General features: G+C 57.4%; 3 protein-coding genes across 3 annotated transcripts; 1 reads left to right on the top strand and 2 right to left on the bottom strand.

The window, feature by feature from the left end:
* Window positions 1-303: 303 nt before the first annotated feature.
* On the top strand, window positions 304-8,667 carry SPBR_06311 (tho complex component; the record flags this gene model as incomplete). The annotated part of the gene is made up of 1 exon (XM_040764568.1): window positions 304-8,667. The coding sequence occupies one exon, from the start codon at window positions 304-306 to the stop codon at window positions 8,665-8,667; it is 8,364 nt and encodes a 2,787-aa protein (XP_040616888.1).
* A 940-nt stretch (window positions 8,668-9,607) lies between these two features.
* On the bottom strand, window positions 9,608-11,648 carry SPBR_06844 (uncharacterized protein; the record flags this gene model as incomplete). The annotated part of the gene is made up of 4 exons (XM_040765100.1): window positions 9,608-10,807; window positions 10,883-11,309; window positions 11,371-11,527; window positions 11,582-11,648. The coding sequence occupies 4 exons, from the start codon at window positions 11,646-11,648 to the stop codon at window positions 9,608-9,610; spliced, it is 1,851 nt and encodes a 616-aa protein (XP_040616887.1).
* Window positions 11,649-17,151: 5,503 nt separating this feature from the next.
* On the bottom strand, window positions 17,152-19,021 carry SPBR_06940 (uncharacterized protein; the record flags this gene model as incomplete). Its single annotated transcript, XM_040765196.1, has 3 exons — window positions 17,152-17,703; window positions 18,514-18,788; window positions 18,892-19,021. The coding sequence occupies 3 exons, from the start codon at window positions 19,019-19,021 to the stop codon at window positions 17,152-17,154; spliced, it is 957 nt and encodes a 318-aa protein (XP_040616886.1).
* Window positions 19,022-19,300: the final 279 nt, after the last annotated feature.

The raw sequence follows: 19,300 nt of genomic DNA, 5'->3' as shown, positions 1-19,300 counted from the left end.
GCGACACCAGATTATCGACGCATCGTCTCGTCTCCATCACAACTCTCTCCACGCTCTCTCCACGCACGCATGACACAACTGTCGAGTCGTCCACCGACGTAATCAGCCCTCGAGGGCCCTTCGACACCAATTTGCCGGTCGATTTTCTCGAACCACCCTCCTTCTCCGACGTGCGTACGTTGTCTTCCAGAGCCGACACTTTCAAGTCTCTCGTTTCCTCCTACAAACATCCATACACATGCATCTTTCGGACACTTGATCACCTGAACATCTGAACATTAACACCCATGCCAAGGACGCTTGATGCCTCCTAAGCGAAAGCGTGGCGGCGCCGCCGACAACGGTGGTGTCCGGCCCTCGCCGCATCGCCCGGAACAGACACATCTCGGACAGCACGACCGCAACGATCGGGGCCATGGCTATGTCGACGGCGGCAACGACGGCAGCATACGTGGGCGACGGGGCAGCAGTGGCGGCCGTGGTGGTGGCATCGTGGGCAGCGGACGCGTGGGCGCCGACCGTGCCGACCGTAACAAATGGGGCGAACGTTTTGGGTCGCAAGGTCCTTCACACGACAGCAGCGCTGCTCGTCCACCACCCACAAACGGCACCGCATCGACCACGCCCTCCGTCACCGCCTCGCCAGCAGCCGTCGCGCGACCGTTGCCACGGAACAGCACACCTGCAACGCCTTCCGAACCGCCGGCACCCCCACCGCCCGCGCGACCGTCTCTCCCGCACGTTTACGCCATCCTGACGGACGACCGAGTTTCGACCTGGACGACCGGCACAGGCCGCCAGGAGATTGTCGACGCCGGCGAGACGGCCCGCACCGATGAGGACGAGGTGGCGCTCTCGACGCTGTTCCAAGAGGCCCTGCGGTCCGTCGTGGACCGGCGGCGTCCCCCGGCCGAGCTGGGTGCCGTCGTGAAGCAGGTCCTCGGCGACGACAGTACGGCAACAGCAGCCGCCAGCGCCGCGGCCGCCTTCAGCCCGTCCATCGTCTTCCTCGACACCGTCTCTGTTTTTGTCGAAGTCGACGACGCGGCTGCGGTCCCGGCCAATCTGCCGTTGCTGCGCGCGTTCATGAGCGCCACGGGCGTGCCTGCCGCGCTCATGCGCCAGATCCTCGACCACGAGTTCCTCATGCGCCTCGGCCTGCTTCGCGACACCTTCCACCGCATGACCATCCGCTTCTCCACCAACCTGCTCTACCGCCAGCAGAGCTACAACCTGCTGCGCGAGGAGACCGAGGGCTTCTCCAAGCTCGTCACCGAGCTCTACAACAACGCCGTCGCCCAGCAGGACCCCTCCTTTGACACGGCCCGTGCCACGTTCGAAAAGGTCAAGGGTCTTATCGGCACCTTTGATCTCGACGTGGGCCGCGTGCTCGACACCACCCTCGACGTCTTTGCCGCCACCATCGTCAAGCAGTTTCGGTTCTTTGTCAAGTTTCTGCGCATCAGCTCCTGGTGGCCCCGCGACCACCCCGGCCACCCGCGCAGCTCCTTCTTCGGTGGCCTGCCGCGATGGGCCCAGCCCGAACTTGCTGAGCGGATTTCTGTCCTGGGCGCAGCTGCCGCCGCAGACGAAGTCGACAGCGAAGAGGCGGCTGTTGTTGCTGAAGAACGCCGCAAGCGCGACGTTGCCTTTTGGGACATGGCGCGCAAATTGCACATCTACGCCTTTTACCAACTTGGTGGCCGCGAGGTTGCCGATCCACGACTGCAGAAACTGGTCGAGGCCGCCACCGCCACCGGCAAAGCCGATGGCGCCGACGGCATGCTGCTTGGTGACGACGGTGACGACGACGACAACAACAACAACAACATCGACGCCGACGCCGACGCCGACATGGGTGCGAACACAGCCGACACCGAGGCGACGGACATCTCCAACTTTTCCGAGAACGAGCTGCAATGGATCAAGACGACCAAAACAATGCCGCCACCCGGTAACCGCGTCGCCGCCCAGATTCTCGGCTTCAAGCTGCGCTTCTACAGCTCAGATGCGCGCAATGCGGACGACATCCTGCCTGCCAACCTCCTCTACCTGGCCGCTCTCCTCATCAAGATCGGCTTCATCTCCTTCTGCGACCTCTACCCCCACCTCTGGCCAGCAGACGACGACATGGATGCCGTCCGCCGCCGCCGCGAGGACGAGTTGGCCAAGAAGGAGGAGAGTGAGCGATACGGCTCGGCCGACGCCGCGCTTCTGGAGACGGTCCTGGAAGACGACGACCCGCCTGCTGCACCAGCGCTCGAGTTGAACAAGCCAGCAGCGTCTACGGCCGCAGGCGGCGACGCGGCAGCCGCTGGTGCAGCATCGGCGGAGGCGCCCGCCGACGCACCACCAGCGCTCCCCGCGCCAACCGACATGAAGATTCAGATTCTCGACCAGCTGCTCCTCATCGGCGCCATCCCTGAGGCCCTCTTCATCCTGGGCCGCTACCCCTGGATCATGGAGCTGTACGGCGAGAACCTGCTGCCGCTCATCCACCGCATCCTCCTCCAATCGCTGCACAAGGTCGCTGCCGAGGCCCGCCCTGTCCCTGCCTCGGACGCCGCGGCCTCGCTCATCGCCGACGGGCCCCCAAAGAAGATTGCCGAGTACGACCAGAGCGGCACAATGAAAGGCTACGTCAAGCGCGGCGAGCAGGCCATCCGCCGCCCCTTCCGCTGGCCCTTTGCCGACAAGCTCGACGTGGCCGATGGCCAGCCCTACCGCTACTACTTTGACGAGTGGCTCGACAACGTCCCCGTCTGCCAAACCGTCGACGACGTCTTTGCGCTCTGCGACAGCTTCCTCGGCGTCTCCGGTCCCAACATTGGCCAGGAGCCGGAGCTCGTTCTCAGCCTCGCGGCCATTGGTGCCAAGGACCTGCATGACGACCCGTCCCCCGCCAACCGCCAGCGCTGGTATGACCTTCTGCAGCGCCTGCTCGTCCCCGCCCTGAGTCTGCTGCCGGCCAACCCCGCCTGTGTCGACGCCGTCTGGCAGCTGCTGCGCACGTACTCGCTGCGCCAGCGCTACGAACTCTACACCGCGTGGTTTGAGGGGTCCGTCGCGCGCCAGCCCGTCATGCAAAAGGCCTTTGCCCGCACCAAGCGCGAGGCTCTGCGCATCATGCGCCGCATCTCGCGCGAAAACAGCTCGCTCATGGGCCGCTCGCTCGCCAAGGCGGCCCTGACGTCGCCGGCCGTCGTCTTCAAGGTGGCGCTCGGCGAGCTCGAGGCGTACGACAACCTCATCGACGTCTTTGTCACCTGCGCGCGCTATTTTACGGACCTGGGCTACGACGTCCTCGTCTGGTCGCTGATGGGCTCCATCGGCGGCGGCCGCCGCAGTCGACACAACGCCTCGTCCGTCCTCATCGCCAGCAAGTGGCTGCAGGCCCTGTCGCGCTTTGCCGGTCTGGTCTTTGCCGCGTACCCCAACATGGACGTCAAGCCCGTCGTGCAGTACGTCACGCGCCGTCTCTCTGCGGCCGGCGACCCAGGCGACCTGATCATCCTGCGCGACCTCATCGTGTCCATGGGCGGCCTCGTGGCCGATTCGGACTGGACGGAAGCCAAGATCCAGGGCATGACCGGTGGCCCGGCCCTCCGTCGCCTCACCCTGCTCGCTATGGGCGACGTGCGAGACGACACCGATACGAGCGCCAAGGGTGCCAAACAACGCCGCAGCGCGCAGCGCCTCGTCAAGACGCTGGTCGACGCCGGCCTCGTGGGCCGCCTCCTCATCAACATTGCCCAGCACCGCCAGGCTGCCATTTATGCGCCGGCCGCGAAACAGGCCCACATCAAGTATCTGGCGACGCTGGTCGACGACAGCCAGGAGATTCTGACGCAGTACCTCGACCTGCTGCGCAACATCCTGACCCCCGCCCAGTTCGATGCTCTCGTGCCCGCCATTCCCGAGCTCATGAAGGAGTTTGGCCTCGACGCCAACCTGGCCTTCTTAATCGGCCGCCCGGGTCTCGATTTTCACGCTGCCATGGCCGCGCTTCCTGTTCCGACGATGCCCACAGCAACAGAAGACGCATCCAGCGCCAAACCAGACGCACCCGCTGCGGACGACGTGGCCATGGAGAACGGCGACGGCACGCCCCAGGCCGACGGCAAGGCGGATGGCAAGCCCGAGCCAAACAGCACAGAAATGGACGTCGATGCGCCGTCTGCGCCTGCTGCGCCTGAGACCGTCGCGCCCTCGCCCACCACGATGGGCACTCTGCAACCGCTCGTCGAGTTTATCGCCGAGACCCTTCCCGAGCGGATTCTCAAACGCATCAGCCCCGAATTCTTCGTCACCTTCTGGGCCCTTCAGCAGGGCGACATTGTCGTTCCGCGAGCGCGCTACGATGCCGAGATCGACCGGCTGCGGAAGGAGAGCTCTGCGCTCAAGAACGCGCGTGGTGCGCAGGGCACAGAGAACCCACGTGCCGCCATGATGCGGCGCAACGAGGAAGCCGAGGCCCGCCTCAAGGAGCGCCAGGCCATCGCCGAGGAGATGCTCGCGCTGGGCACCCGCAACCGCGACACCAAGCGACACCTGCTGGTGCATGCGCAGACCTGGTTCACCAACAACGGATCATCGAGCGTCACCACCGCGTCTGCCTCCGCGCTGTCCGACATATTGCTCGAGCAGTGCCTTGTGCCGCGCATTCTGCTGTCTGTGGCCGATGCCGAGTACGCCTTCCGCTTCGTGCGCTTCCTCCACGAGAATCGCGTGCCACACTTCCAGCTGGCCACCTTTTATCAGCGGCTGTTCAGCGCCAACCGGCTTCGTGACCTCATCTTTACAAGTACGGTGCGCGAGGCCGAGCGTGTTGGTCGGTTCCTCAAGCTGATTCTGGCGGACCTGGCACGCTGGCATGGCGACAAGAATGCGTACGAGCGCGAGGCTCTTGGCCAAACCAAGAACGGGCGGCGCAACTACCTTGGGTTCGTCAAGAACTCCAAGGCGGCTGCCAAGCCTGCTGCCACGCCTGCTGCGACGTCCTCCGAGAGCGCCGAAGGTGACAAGGGCAAGGACAACAAGGCCAACGAGGACGGCCCGACATACATTGAGCACACCGAGTTCCGCGACCTTCTCTACAGTTGGCATAAGAACCTCAACATGGCTCTGAAGGACTGCCTGGAAAATCTTGAGTGGACGCACATCCGCAATGCCATCAGCGTGCTCAAAGCCGTCATGGACGCCTTCCCGGCCGTCGACTTTATGGGCCGCCAGTTCGCCGACCAACTTCAGCGCATTGCCGCGCGCGAGTCCGCAACGAACAATGCCACGCCAGAGGCCAGCCAGCGCATCGATTTGTCCGTCACCGCCCGCGCCATCTACTCGGAGCTGCTGCGCCGCAAGTCCAAGTGGGTCATGGTGCAGGCCTTCCGCTCAAACGTGTCAACCAAGTCGTCCGCCGGCGACGACAAGCTTTCCAAAACCGCTTCCAATGGCGAGAATGGTCTCCGACCCGATGCGCCCGAGTTCCGACCCCAGCGCCTCGGCGGTGCGGATGCAGAGGACGGCGAGCTCAAGGATGCCGGGACCAGCGGGGCCAACGGCATCAAGCGTGCAACATCGGCCGCACCCTCCACGTCGTCCGGAACGGGCGGCGGCGGTGGCGTCACGAGCAAACCTTCCACACCCCGACCTGGTGCCGGTCACCTGCAAGGCAACCGCACACCCAACGCCTCTCGAGGCGGCGACGCTCACTCGCAGCTGCCTAAGCAGCCGTCTGCGCTGACCTCGCTTCCCCTCTCGCATAGCCTGCCCAACCGCCCCGACTTTTCTGTTGGTGGCGGCCGCTTTGCGCAAGGCGACCGGTTTGGCCAGATCCGGAACCAGGACCGGCGGGACGCTTCGTCGCCGCGCGGCCCTTCAGCACAGCATCACATGGACAACAGCAATGCCAACAGCAACGCCAACAGCAACGCCAACAGCAACGCGAGCAGCAATCACCAGCAACAGCAACAGCAAACGCCGCAGCAGACGGCTGCCACGCCGCCGACCGATCCCCGCGGCCCAAGAGATCCGCGGGATCCGCGCGACCACGGCCGCGATGGTCGGAATCCACGTGCCCAAGATAACAGCAGTGGCCGTCCCGATCGGCCCCCTGGCGGCCGTGATTTTGCCGGCAACATGCCTGGCGAACATGGTGGCCGTAACCGCATTGACAACACGCCGACACGGCGGGGCGGTGATCTTCTGCGCGACAACCGCGACGCTCGTGATACCCGTGACGGCCGTGGCGCCCGTGACGCGCGCGATCCACGCGAAGCGCCACGCGATGCGACACCACCCGCAAACATCACGCCACCAATGGGGCCTGCGTCGTCGACCCCACAAAAGAAACCCGACGCGGTGGCACCTGAGGTTGCCATCAACCCCGAACGCGCACGCTTGATTCAAGACGACAGCCGAGACCGGACTCGATCAGGATCCGGTGTTGGTACAACGACGCCCAGTGGAGGACGCACACAGTCACCTCGTGTGTCCGACCGCCGCGGGCAGCCCTCGGCCAACGAGCCTGCCTCGGCTAACGACCGAGGACGTGGTCGGGACGGTGATCGAGAGGGTCGCGACGCTCGTGACGGGCGTGACGGACGCGACGGCCGCGATAGTCGTGATGGCCGGGATGGCCGTGATATTCATGAAGGCAGAGATGGCCGGGACAGCCGGGACCGCGAGCGTGACCGTGATAGGGAGCGGGAGCGCGACGATCGCCATGGCCGGAATGCGCCTGCCGGGGCTCCCAGCCAGCCGAGAGATGCAGCAGCAGCCGAGCCAGGCCGTGAGTCCCGCGCCGAACGCGGCGAGCGGTCGGAACGTGATGCGCGCGGTGAAAGGAGCAGCCGTGGCGGAGAACGTGGCAGTGATCGTGGAGAGCGCAACGATAGAGCCGAGCGCAGCGATCGGGGCGATCGTGGCGAACGCGGTGATCGTAGTGACCGTGGCGACCGTGGGGAGCGCACAGAACGTGGCAGCGAGCGCGGGGACAGGGACCGCGACCGGGATCGCGGCGAACGCAACGAACGCAATGAACGCAGCGAGCGCAGCGAACGGGGCGAACGGGGCGAACGGGGTGACCGTGGCGATAGGAATCGTCCGCCGCACGACCTCAGCTACGGCCGTCTGAACGCCGCTCCACCTCTCGTCGACAGCAACAGCCTTCCACTTGGCCCTCGTGGCAGCCGAGGACGCGATGGCCGCGATCCTCGAGACCAACCTCTGGACGGCCTTCGGGATGGTGGCAGGTCCTCCCAGCAACAACAACAACTACCCTCTCAAGGCTCGAACGCCGGCGACGGCCAGCAAAACCAGCCGCCGTCTGGCCCATCCCGCTCCGCTAGGAGAGGACGCGGCGGCCAGCTCGATGGCGGCTCCGGCAATGGCGGCCGCAGCAGCCAAGGTTCGGGACTCGGGCCGCCTGCCCCTCCCTCTGCACCCTCGACGTCGGTCAACGCAACGCCTGTGTCAGGCGACCGCATGCGCCAGTTCAACAACAACGCGAACGCCCGCGGTACACCGCCTCCCCCACCTCGTCCTCTGCCTCCTGCCGGGCCGGCATCCGGAGCTCCAGCACACAGTGGTACGCCCGACCGCTCCGGGCAACAGCATCAGCAGCGCGGACAATCCTCTGCCAGCCTCCCCCAAACGCCTGCCTCCGACAACACCACCAACAACAACAACGCCAGCGGTGGCCGAGACATCCGTGGTGGTCCTGATGGCGGTAGCAACGCCGGCACACCCTCGTCGTCGAGCCGCGACAACAACGGCGGCGGCGATCGCTTACGTTCGCGTGGCAATGAGCGTGAACGCATGATGAAGGGCATCCAGGACGCCATTGCCGGCGGACCCGGGAGCGGTGGGCGGCGCGCCAACAACATGAGCAGCCGTGGCCACATTGCGGGTTCGGACGCGCAGGTGCTTACTGGTGGCATGCCCCCTCCGTCGCCCGCCTTTGAGCGCAACGATCCCCTGCGCAGCGGTGGCGGCGGCGGCAGTGGCGACACCAGCAATGCCAACGGCGGCCGTTCGTCTCGGCAGAGCAACGGCGGTGGCGGCGGTGGTGGCAGCAGTGACCGTCGCAGCGACCGGAACGACCGCGGCGAGCGGGTTGACCGCAACGACCGTGGCGACCGTCGCAGCTCGCGCCGTAGCAGCCGTGAGCGCAGTCCTGCTGGTGGTGGTGGTGGTGGTGGTCACGGCCATCGTGGTGACCGTAGTGGTCCGCCACAGCAGCAACAGCAGCAGCAGCAGCAGCAGCACCATGGTCTGCCTCCCCCGCCTCCTCCACCTCCTCCAGGACCGCCTCCCGGCCTCCCGCTTCTGCCGCAGCAACAGCAACACCAGCCAAGCTCCTTTGGCGGTTCAAACTCCCGTCGGTCATCCAACCGTGGTGACCTGTTTGGCGGCAATGGCCCGCTTCGCGGCAGTGGCGGTGGCGGCGGCAGTGGCGATCCGAACCGCGAGCCCGTGGGCCCCGGACGGGATGCTCGCCGCAGTGGCGGTGGTGGCGGAAATGACTTCCGTAGTGGTGGAGGTGGTGGTGATATTGGAAGCGGTGGAGGTCGCGGAGGTCGCGATGACCACCGTGGCCGCAAGCGGCGTAGTGACGAAGGCGCGGGCCTATTGTCCAGCGACCGGGACAAGAAACGGCGGCGGTAGAGCCGACGGATGCGGAAACGAGCGAGTGTGCTTTGAGTTTGTGAAGCTTTCCCTGGCCGGCCGCACCATTTGTCCATTTGATATTTCTCGGCTTTGTTCTTACAGGATTTCCTATTTTCATCTCCCTACTGTCTTTTAATCTTTCGCCTGTTCACTCGGGTTTGCATTTTGCAAGTTTGCTATGTATCATTATACACCAACTGCGTTACTAAAAAGGAAAGGGGACTTTGTCTTATTTGTTTTCAATCTTTTCAATTTACTTTTGCGAGTCTCGGTTTTCTTGTCTCCTGCAAATAGCAAAGCATGCAAAACAGCGTTCAGGAGAATTATTTTATCTCAGCTGTGAGCCACATTTACTGACATCACACAAATAGCCGTGGTGATTTGTATGATTTATTTACATCACAGTTCGAGCCGTTGCAGAATTGTAAAGTAATCGAGGTTACATTGCTGCTCTGTAGATTTATTCCTATTTCCTTGTCCACGAGACAGAATTCCTGCATGCTGTCTCTGTTGGGCTTTCCAATGAATCCCTCTCCTAATGAAACCTGTAATGTTCTTATAGAGCCAGAATAACATTTTCTGCGCACAAACACGTAAGAAATAGATGAATCTAACACGAAAGAGGACGCTTCTCTATGCTTGTGCCGCAAAATGCTGACAAGTAAAAAGGGATTGGGTAAAGGTAAAGAAGATGAAAACGCCTGGCCCAAGTAAGTAATAACGCCGCTGTCGGTATCAAAATGAGTCAGTACTATCGGGGAAGGGTGAATTGGTGGTAGGTTGAGACACAGCTATCTCCGGGACACCTTCTGTCGAATAAAATATGCGATAGATAAAAAAAATAAACAAAAGACAGAACCAAAGATCATCAGTCATTACTATCCGCACCGCCATCTATCCATATAAAAAAGACGAGATGTGTCGTGATGTTCGTTTTTTATCTTGCTTCACCCCACTGTGTCTCTTCGGGGTATTCGGCGCCACCTCGTAATGCCGGGTGTTGTTGTTGCTGTTGCTGGTATGGCTGCACAAGAGGCCGTGGTGCAGGCGCGCGGCCACGGCTGTCGTAGCCACCACCATACGCAGTGCTCGACTCATCGGCCCCATACACGTCGTCATTGTAGACGCCGCCTCGGCTTGGAACAGCCGCGTTGCCATGGCGCAAGTTGTCTTGATCACGATAACGCTCGGGACTGCCATCGTCGTGGCTGTGGCCCACGGCTGTAGACGACATAGGCTGCGCGTAGGCGATCAGCCCGGCAGCCTCGTCGCTGGCCTGCCGCCGACCGTTGGCACTACCACCGCCGCCGCCGCCACCGCCGCCGACGTTGCTGCCACTACCCTGCGTAACGGCCACACCAATGTCACCACTTTGTGAGGATAAACCAGGTCCACTCTCTCCTTCGTTTGTCAGCATGTCAAAACGGCTTCGGCGAAATTGTGTTGCAATTGGCAAATGTTCGGTACTCTTCATACCGCCAAAACTTGAGTGGTACCCCGTGTCGACGCCGTCGCCCATCATCACACCATGTCCGCCACTGTTGCCGCGGCTGTTGAATTTTTGCGGCGACAGGTCATCTAGATCCATCTCAGACGACTTGAGCGGCGTCTGGTAGCTGACATCTTCTCGGCGGTGGCGCACGCCGACAAAGAGCCAGCGGATACCACGACCAAAGGCCTTGATGACGTCCCAGATGTTAAGCGCGTGAAAAATGGCACGCAGGCCCATAAAGCCACCGCTGCGCGGGAAATGCTCGTTGGGCTTGGGAGATGAGTCGGAGCCATCGGGGTCAGCCACGGGGTAGAACGTGGGGCGCGCACCGTCCTTATAGGGACGGTACGGGAAGGCCCATATGTGGAAGATAGCAAAGCACGCCATCTCAAAGCACAACAACAACGACGGGATACCGACGACAATATCGGGGTAGGCAATGACGGCGTTCGCGTGCACGATCTTGAGGGTCGAGGTGCCCAGCGAAATGGCAGTCGACTGCCAGAAAGACAGGAAAATGACGAGTTTGATGGCCAGCACCTTCTTGAATGGCTGGTGCTCAGCCAGAGGCGCACGCATCTGGACGTAGAACTGAATGACAAAGTACATGGCAATAGTGACGGCGAGGGACTCGATCACGAGAATCTAAATTGTTAGGGAATCCGTAAGAGGCAAAAAGTATACGTGAGTCGCACCAGAGTTGGACGAAGAAAAACCTACCCAGACATGGCTGAACACGGGGCTGTTGGAGCTCTCACAGTAGCGGCCAAAGTATTGCGTGACGACCGCGGTGACAGTCATGGTGACGCGAATAAAGCAGTACTGGTAGATGCCGATCCAGATGATGTTAAACCAGGTCAGGCCGCTGGCCGGCGTGCGCCAGGGCCCGCGCTGGCCACCACAGCACTTTCGGAACCAGCTAATGGGAGCAACCCAATCCTTAATGGCCCGCAGGTCGCGGAAGTAGTTTTTCTGGTCGTGGAGTTCCGGTCGAACATAAGAGCAGAGCAGCGCAAAGAAGGACGATATCGCAAAGGCTTCGTAGCAGTCGCTTATGACTTGGAAGTAGATGGCGTGCCAGTAAAAACGGATAGACAGGAACGAAGCGGCGGCGTAAACAGGAACCATGAAAAGAATGCGAATGATGCTGGGCATGCAATGTTAACCGGAGAAGATCACAGGAAGAGAATAGCCGGCAGGGTACGTACTGTCTCTGTTCATTGGGCTTGGTGTAGTGCAGGGCGTGCATCCAAATAAGATACAGGCTCATGCAGACAGCAATCAGGGTCGAGGCACCAGCGATAATGAGGGCGAGGTCGTGGAAGGTCAGCGGGCCGGCGACCTTCAACTCGGATGTGGGCAGGACTGTGAGACGGGGTTAGCAAGACGGCGCGTGGTTGAAAACGGAGAAAGGATGACAAAAGTCAAGAAGCCACGAGGTCGTACTCCGAAGATCGTCCAACGTCGTGTTACACGTTAAATTCATCGTGTCGGAGACGTCGCCGTCAGGCGAACAGGAAGCCGGAGACGGCGGGAGATGGGCAAGGAGGTGTCAAGCAGCAGGAGTGTTCTTCGGAGGTGGTCGCGGGCTCGATCAAGGTCCAGTCGTGCAGTCTGTCGAATGGTCCAGCCAGACAGGGACAAGCGGTGCGCCGCGCACGTGAGGTCGTCGATGTCGAAGCGATATCGTAGGCTGAGACGTAGGAGGGATTCGTCGACGTTGCAAGTGTCCGTTGACTTTCAAAGAAAGAATGGGGGAGGAAGTGGAAAGTCACAATCTCGTTTCGACGTAGGTTGGAGGTTGGTCCGCAAGTTGGAATGTGACCATTGAATGAAAAAGGTCAAGACACAGCGGCCGTGCAGCAAAGTCGATGGGTCGTTTCGTGTAAATAGGAGAACATAAAAGAACAAATCGGCGTCAAGTAAGACGGGGAAGTGAGAAAAGATGAGTGCGAGAGAGAAACACGAATACCAGAAACAGACTACGCATCCGCAAAATGCGAGACGGGAAAAGCGCATCGACTCTCCTCTGAAGTAATGTGTCGTAATGGCTATGGAGCGTTGACATGCGCTAGAGGCAATAGGAAAGGTGTACTTCGTACAAAAGCAGCCCAAAGCGATCCAGGGACCCCTTTTTTGGTCGATCTTGGCAACTGGTTTGGACCAGGGCAAGGAAAGGGACTGAAGAATAATGGTGTGTGATAGCCCCGGAGGCACAGACAAGCGGCGGCCGCCTGCTGGTGGCTCATCTGAAACAAGGCAGAGATTGTTGGAGAACTAGTCTTGGTTGAGAGAGGAGCTAGCGGGCGCGAAGTGTGGCAGAAAAGCTTGTGCGGCAGAGGCACAAAGAACGCCTCAGCTGCTTAGCACCTCGCTGATGCTAATAATAAGTACGACAGAGGTGTGAGAGTGTGAGAGGCAGGCTGGTGCCGGGTACAGTGTGGCTGGGTCTGGATCCAACCAGACCTAGCCAAAGACGGCGGGAACAAGCGACGGGGGACGCGAGAATGGACAAGGCGAAAGCGACGGTGCGAAACAAAGCTCGTGATGGAAGTCGATGTTTGTGAAAGGAGGCAAAAGAAGGGAGGGACCTTGTCACGAGAAAAGGAGTTTTGAGCAAGGGCAATAGTTGATGCCTAGCAGAAAAGGAAGCCGCGATTAAGCCTGAAACGGATGACAATTTGCGAAGATGACCCAAAGAGGAAGCGGCAACGGAGAATGGATGTGGTTCAATGCCCTCTTCGCACTTGCCTCCGCGACTCGCATTCGACGTACGGACTGCGCTTTCCTCACGAGCCCTACGAAGGCACCTTACATTCCGATGCCAGGAAGGCGCAAGCCATACCTTCCTTGTCTGTAGGAAGGGCCGTAAGATGCGTCTTACCACCACTTTAAATTGCACTCCTTTCGTCGCCCATTTTACCGAATGGAAAGAGCGCACAGCGGAGATGGGCATTGAACCAAACGGGAAAGAAGCACTTTGTAAAACGACGCAATCCGAGCTTGGAGAAGGAGCATGCAAATATTGCAATGTGGCAGTGGAAGGAGCGAAGCTCCATTCATGAATCCTTTCTCACTGACGGACTACTCCCACGGAAGGAGTGTAGAGAGATCAACGTTGTCAACGCATCCTTCCGCTCTTTCCCCAAAGAGGTTGGTTTTCACGAATGCCTCAAGAGGCCGCACGGGACACACTTTCAGATGGACATTGGGAGAATGTCGCATTATCAAGCACAGGTAGGTTTTGTATTACTCCGCACGACATAGCAAACTGTGCAAATCGGCAAATTCGAGGGCAAGGCCCATGCCACGTCAACCGTTGAGATGCGCGTCGAAAACTGCCAAGAACCGGTAGCGTGAGGCTGAGCCTTGGCTTCGGACAAGCCCCTGGCTGCGCATCTCGCGTTCTCCCTCGATACACGGCAAACCTTGTCCTGCTGTATGAGGAGAAGAGGACGACGTATGAACAGTTGGTTCTAACAGATCGTTTCTCTCGAAGAATATCGTTTCAAAAATGTGTGCCGTCGGGCTGTGGCTGAGGGCGAGGAAGGAGCCAGTCAATATAAGTACTTCCAGGCCAACAACCCACGGGCCCCATTTAAAGCTTTTGAGATGCTAGCTACTCCAGACGGGGATGTCGATTTCTTTCTAGAGGCCTTCGACTGTTTCTATTCCGTACGGGGTGACGCGGAACGTGGAAGCGTTGCGGTTGACCACTCAATTTTGAAAAGTAGGCATCGTGGGAGCCGAGCAGTCCGAGACGCGTTTATATGGACGATGAACAAGATTCCTCCGATACGATGCGTCGCACGCCGGACACTGCAGAGACCCGAAGGGAGGAGAACATCAGAATAAATAGCATCTATTTTATAGCTTCGAAAGGGTCGAGGGAAGAGGTCATTTTGGAAAGTACGCCGTACACTCTGGGAAATTTGGATACGCGCTGGTGACGACATAGTCCGGTAATACTCCCATGTACCGCTTGACAACCGCTGGCGAAACATGGCACTGGAAAGGCGCCTCGTAGATCATCTTGCAAACCCAAGACAGGACTTTGGGTTTCGGGTTTTCGGGGGTCAAGGAACACTTGCCAGCGCTTAATAAACAACGGGGGCCAAGATTCACTTCATCCGTACTGTCTGTTCATGGCGCCTGACATCGGCAACACGGTCATGATTCAAGCGGCCCGCACACAAACAAAATCACGTTTTGTTCTTATTTGACGATGACGCTGCTCAATGCACATCTCCACTTACAACGGCGCACAGAGAACAGACGGTCGGGAAGACGGGCCATGGGAACAAAGGTAACAAAACAAAAGAGCGGCATTATGAAGTTCTGGCCGCACGGCACGCTCTTTTACTGTCAATGACGCATTGGCACCCGTGGTACTCCATACACGCGTACGGAGTATTCTGTACGGAGTGTTATTGCATACGGAGTATGTCGTACTTCGTACAGGGTAGTTGTGAGGGTAGTCGAGGTGACAACATACCATTTCGTTTTTGAATTAGGCAGCGCAGAGCAACAAACAGAAACCAAGATGGCACATAACTGCGATGTAGAAATAGGATGTGTCTGTGCAGACCAGACAAAGCAGGCTATGTCGTCAGCTCGTGTGTAAGCTCGGCTTACGATTGACCAGTGAGAATGACCAGACGAAAAGTCTGAATAGAGGGAAACGAATATTATGGAGATATGGCAGTTTCGCGATTATCAACGTCAAGATCGTATATCGCTCCGTTTCGGCAACCGCTTCTGTCAAGACGGACGTGAATAAAGCGCGGGACAACTATCGGTGACCGCACCACAGTTTCGGGTTAGGAACCAAAAGCATCAGGAAGTGATCCGGAGGAGGAGGCAGGTCACAGACTGAACACACTCCGTTACAGACGCACACAAAGCCAGACATGGAAGAACATAAATCACACCTCTTGTTACACCGGATCTCCCCAGACAACGAAGCCAGACGCACCCCGGCGCTGCTACCGTCTCAGTCGCTTGTCTTGTCTCTTCTTACGCGTTCTTTCTACCGTGTGTGACGTTGTGCTGCAAGACACGCATCGTGGCTTGCTGTGTACCGTCCCAACGATCTGTATGACGTGACTCCGCAAACAAGGAGACCCTAAATCGATGATGCTCCCCCTCCATTTGTGGTACCGTCGCGGTAGGTTTTTCTCGTCGTTTACTGCGTCTGGACGACCTGTGATTCAAAGGGAAAGTCGGTTCGTGTGTTGTGTGTCTTATGGTCTGGATTCCTGTGCCAGTCAAACATTGAGATATGCTTGTGTAGAGATGAGGAAGGGCAAGTGAATAAAAGCTTAAAATAAAAGTCGAGAAATAAGCAAAAGATAGACATGCGCGCACTCCGTATGATAAACAATAATAAAAGAACGCTGACAAGTTTCAACCGCGCCGGAACCAAAATGGTGATCGACGGGAAATAACGTCGTATTTCGTTGCTTCCCGCTACGTGATCTTTCGTGAGACAAGCCTTCGTGCCAGAAACATAGTCCAACATATGGGCATGTTGCACCACGTCCAGCAGTTTTAAAATATCAGGCCTTGTTGTTGACAACGTAGCGCCCTGCGTTGTGTATGACACCACATAAGGATTCAGTGACAGCCATGGAGGACGAGCTGAGCAAGGCCAGACTCAGTCCTTCACATCATATCAACTTAGTCGCTAGAAGTCCAGGACGAGATAAGAAAACCTTGAACTGATAGAACAAAAACGAGGTGTGATGCCTCCGTGCTGTGTTGTGGACTGGCCAACCATTCCGTGTACCTGTGTTCTCCTGAAACATCAACAACAACCAAAAAAAAAAAAAAAAAAAAAAAAAAAAAAAAAAAAAAAGGTAACCTACAGCGATCCACCACAGCTTGGTAGTGTCAGGTTACATGTCGCATAATTATCGTATCTGTGCCACTGCTCGTAAACTGCGCGTATAAATTGTGCAGACACAGATGGCCTTCGGTGGATTTCGCCACCGATGTTTTATTGCAATTTTAACTAGGGGACAGCTGGTAAAAGTAGCATGCCAGTCATGGAGCTATTTGGCATCAACGTGGGAAAAATGCAAAATAAAAACAACAGAGCGGGCGCTACCCAAGCTACATTCCACGGTGCCGCCTCTGACAATCTTTCTCTCCGCGGGGAGCCCAAACACGACGCTTCTCAAAGCATTGCTTCAAACCGTGAGTGTCTGTTTCGGAGTTTTCTGAATGCGGTTGGATCACGCGACGGAAAGTCTTGGCACGGAGGCTGGGTCGGTGAAAAGCAACTGTCCGAAAGGCCCAAGAACGCAATGTCACATTCACCTCTCGCAGGTTGGTTGTCAAAAGTGAGAGCTCGTGTTCAGCCAATTTCGACTATGTGCTCAGAGTGTCCCGCATGATTACACTCGTCAGTGCAGGTCTAAATTATCTCGGCGTGTTGTGTTATCGAAAGTTGGGAAATGCTCTTGCTATTGATGATATATTTGGACTCTTAAGGCGGCCGTAGAATTTATATCAGCTTTTGTCAGATTACAAGGTACGTAGTTGTGCATCCTCCCATTGCACACGTGACAATAAGGCTGCCTTTTGTCGATTGCACGCTTTCCACTCCGTCGTAAAGAATGTGTTGGATGATTTTGCTTCCCCTGTGGAACAAAAATATGTTCCCAGTCCCAAAACAAAACGCCGATTTCCTGGTATCTTGGGGAAAATGCAAAGCAGGAAAATAATAAAAGAGATAAGTATGGACAAAATAAGCCAAAAATGGTCGCGGGCAAAGTGTAACAGCCGTAGATGTAGATGTGGTGTGGCAAAGCAGAGCAAGAGCGTCTGCGTAGCTGCGGATAAAAATTCGTGTACGTCGTAAGGAAGAAAAAGTCTAGTAAATAGAACAACTTAGGAATCCAGTTGTCGACAAATATGTTGGTTGAAAGGGGGCCGCCGCTAATCCCATGGAAACAAAAACGAAACAAGTGTGGACAGTGTTTGAATCATGGCTCCACGTCAGGATCCGGGTTGGTCGCTCTCAGCACCCGGCCAGGTTGGTGGACTCTGCGAGAGTAATCGTGGTCGTCCCGCAGAGAATTGACGCTGTCACGGCTCTTGTTGTCGGTGCGAGCATAGATGCCGCTGTAAGCCGGGTCGATACGCGGGTCGATGGGCATCAGAGTGCTCCGGCGGCGGCCAGACTGGTCACTCTCCCACTGGCCCTCACCCACCTTCCGCGCGAAGGCAGGTGCGGACGACACCTCGCTAACCTTGGGGCTGTTTGAGGTGTTGGGAGACGTGCCGCGAGGTGACGGTGTCTTGGTCTTGTTGCCAACGAAAAGAGCGTCTTCGGGCTCCTTCTGCTGACGTTTGCGGCGCCAGACAAGGAATGCCATCACGCCGGCAAGTACGGCAATAGCAACAACACCTACGGCGATGCCGGCGGCAGCACCGGCGCTGAGGCCCTTGCTACTAGAAGAGACGGATGCGTTGTCACCGGAGCCGGACGACGGCGTCACGGTGACGGTCTGGACAACACCGCCCGTTGTAACAGTCTGCACGGTAGGGGTACCAGCGCTTGTTTTCTACAAGAAACATGTCAGTAAACGTCTCCTTCCACCAGACGCATATTGCATGCGATATGTATATGCACCAAATCCCTTCATTTGGCCTCAATAGCTGCTGTCATGCATCAAAGTCACGGTCACACATGCAAGTGCCATTTGCCGTGCCAGTCATATCTGCGCCTCTTTCGATCAATCTTGCAGTCGGCATTTTTGCTGCGTTCCTCGCTAAAACAATGGAGAGGAAAGAAAAACGCATCCGGCAAAGAGTAAACAAAAGGGAGGTAATTCCGTACAGTATTTGATGTTGAAGATGATCCTCTTGTTGATGATGATGCGGTCGAGGTCTTTGATGTGGCTGGTGTCTGGTTGTCATGAATAATAGTTCAGTCGACGTGTTCCATTCCAGTATTGCAAAACAGAGTCCAGTCCGTCCCGAAACCGGTCTAGAAGCTTCGTATAAAACGACGCCGCTTTGCAAATGTACAATATATAAGGTACTTGGTGCTGGAGTGTTGAAAAGTTGAACGCTGAGAAAACGCTGAAGTGTTGCAGTGTTGAAAAGGAGACGATATACTTATAGCAGCGGCAATGGCAGTCAAGCAAGAATGGATATGGGAGTCAAGGCATGGGCACAGAGGCGAACAGGAGTCAAGAAAGCAGGCATTGGTGGAACATCAGGTGACAGCATAGCATGGGTGCACAGTGTTCGCCGTTGTCAAGAAGAGGCCAAGCGGAGACGATTCTTCTCATCGCAAACGCAAAACGTGTATTTCAGTCTGTTCAATGATTGTAACTTACCGACGAAGAAGTGGGAGCAGCAGAGCTGCCGCTGCTGGCTCCAGCAGTGCCAGAGGGCGCCTTGTTCAGGGCCATATAGCCGTAGAGGTTGTCGCCGCCGCAGACATCGGAAGGCCAGCCGGAACAAGTCTGGTCGCATTCAGAGACAGAGACCTGCGAGCTCTTGGTTGGGGTGTAGTCGGAACACCAACAGTCATTGCCCTGAACAACGGCAAAGGCGTACTGAGCGACACAGAAGTTGTAGCAGAGGCCATCGGACTGGTATATGCTGGTGTCTAAAAAGAAAGAGGCAAGTTAGTAAAAAATGTCGCGTATGTTGGGAGAGGCTGGGATAACCCAACGCTGCTCCAAAGACTTTCGGCCTTGGAAAAGACGTACTTGTAGGTGTTGTGCCTGTGTTGACTTTGGCGCAGTATGCCATTGGGACCGAAGGAGTGGCATAGCTTCTTGCGAGCAGTGTCGAGGTAAACAGCAGCCCATAAAGGCGAGACTGGTATGAGGGAGCCATTGTGTCGTTGGACGAAGGAGGTGCAAAAGACGGGATGTCAACGCAAGATGCTATGCTAAGAGTTAGAAAATCGGTCCCCCAACCTGCATGCGCCAAAATGAACATGACCGCTTAAGAATGGGGACGGTAGAAACGTACCGGAAGACAACCAGTTGGAGTTGTGAGATGTGTGGCCAAGTAAAGCTTTTTTAAAACGAGTGACGATGCCTGTTTTTAACGATCACGAATCGTATGAGAGAAACCGCTAGATGTGAGAACTGCAATTCACTACTGCCATTG

This window comes from Sporothrix brasiliensis (genome assembly GCF_000820605.1).
Source record: "Sporothrix brasiliensis 5110 chromosome Unknown Cont20, whole genome shotgun sequence".
NCBI lineage: Eukaryota > Fungi > Ascomycota > Sordariomycetes > Ophiostomatales > Ophiostomataceae > Sporothrix > Sporothrix brasiliensis.
The sequence above is the reverse complement of the archived record's forward strand: the minus strand, read 5'-3'. Positions and strand labels throughout refer to the sequence as shown.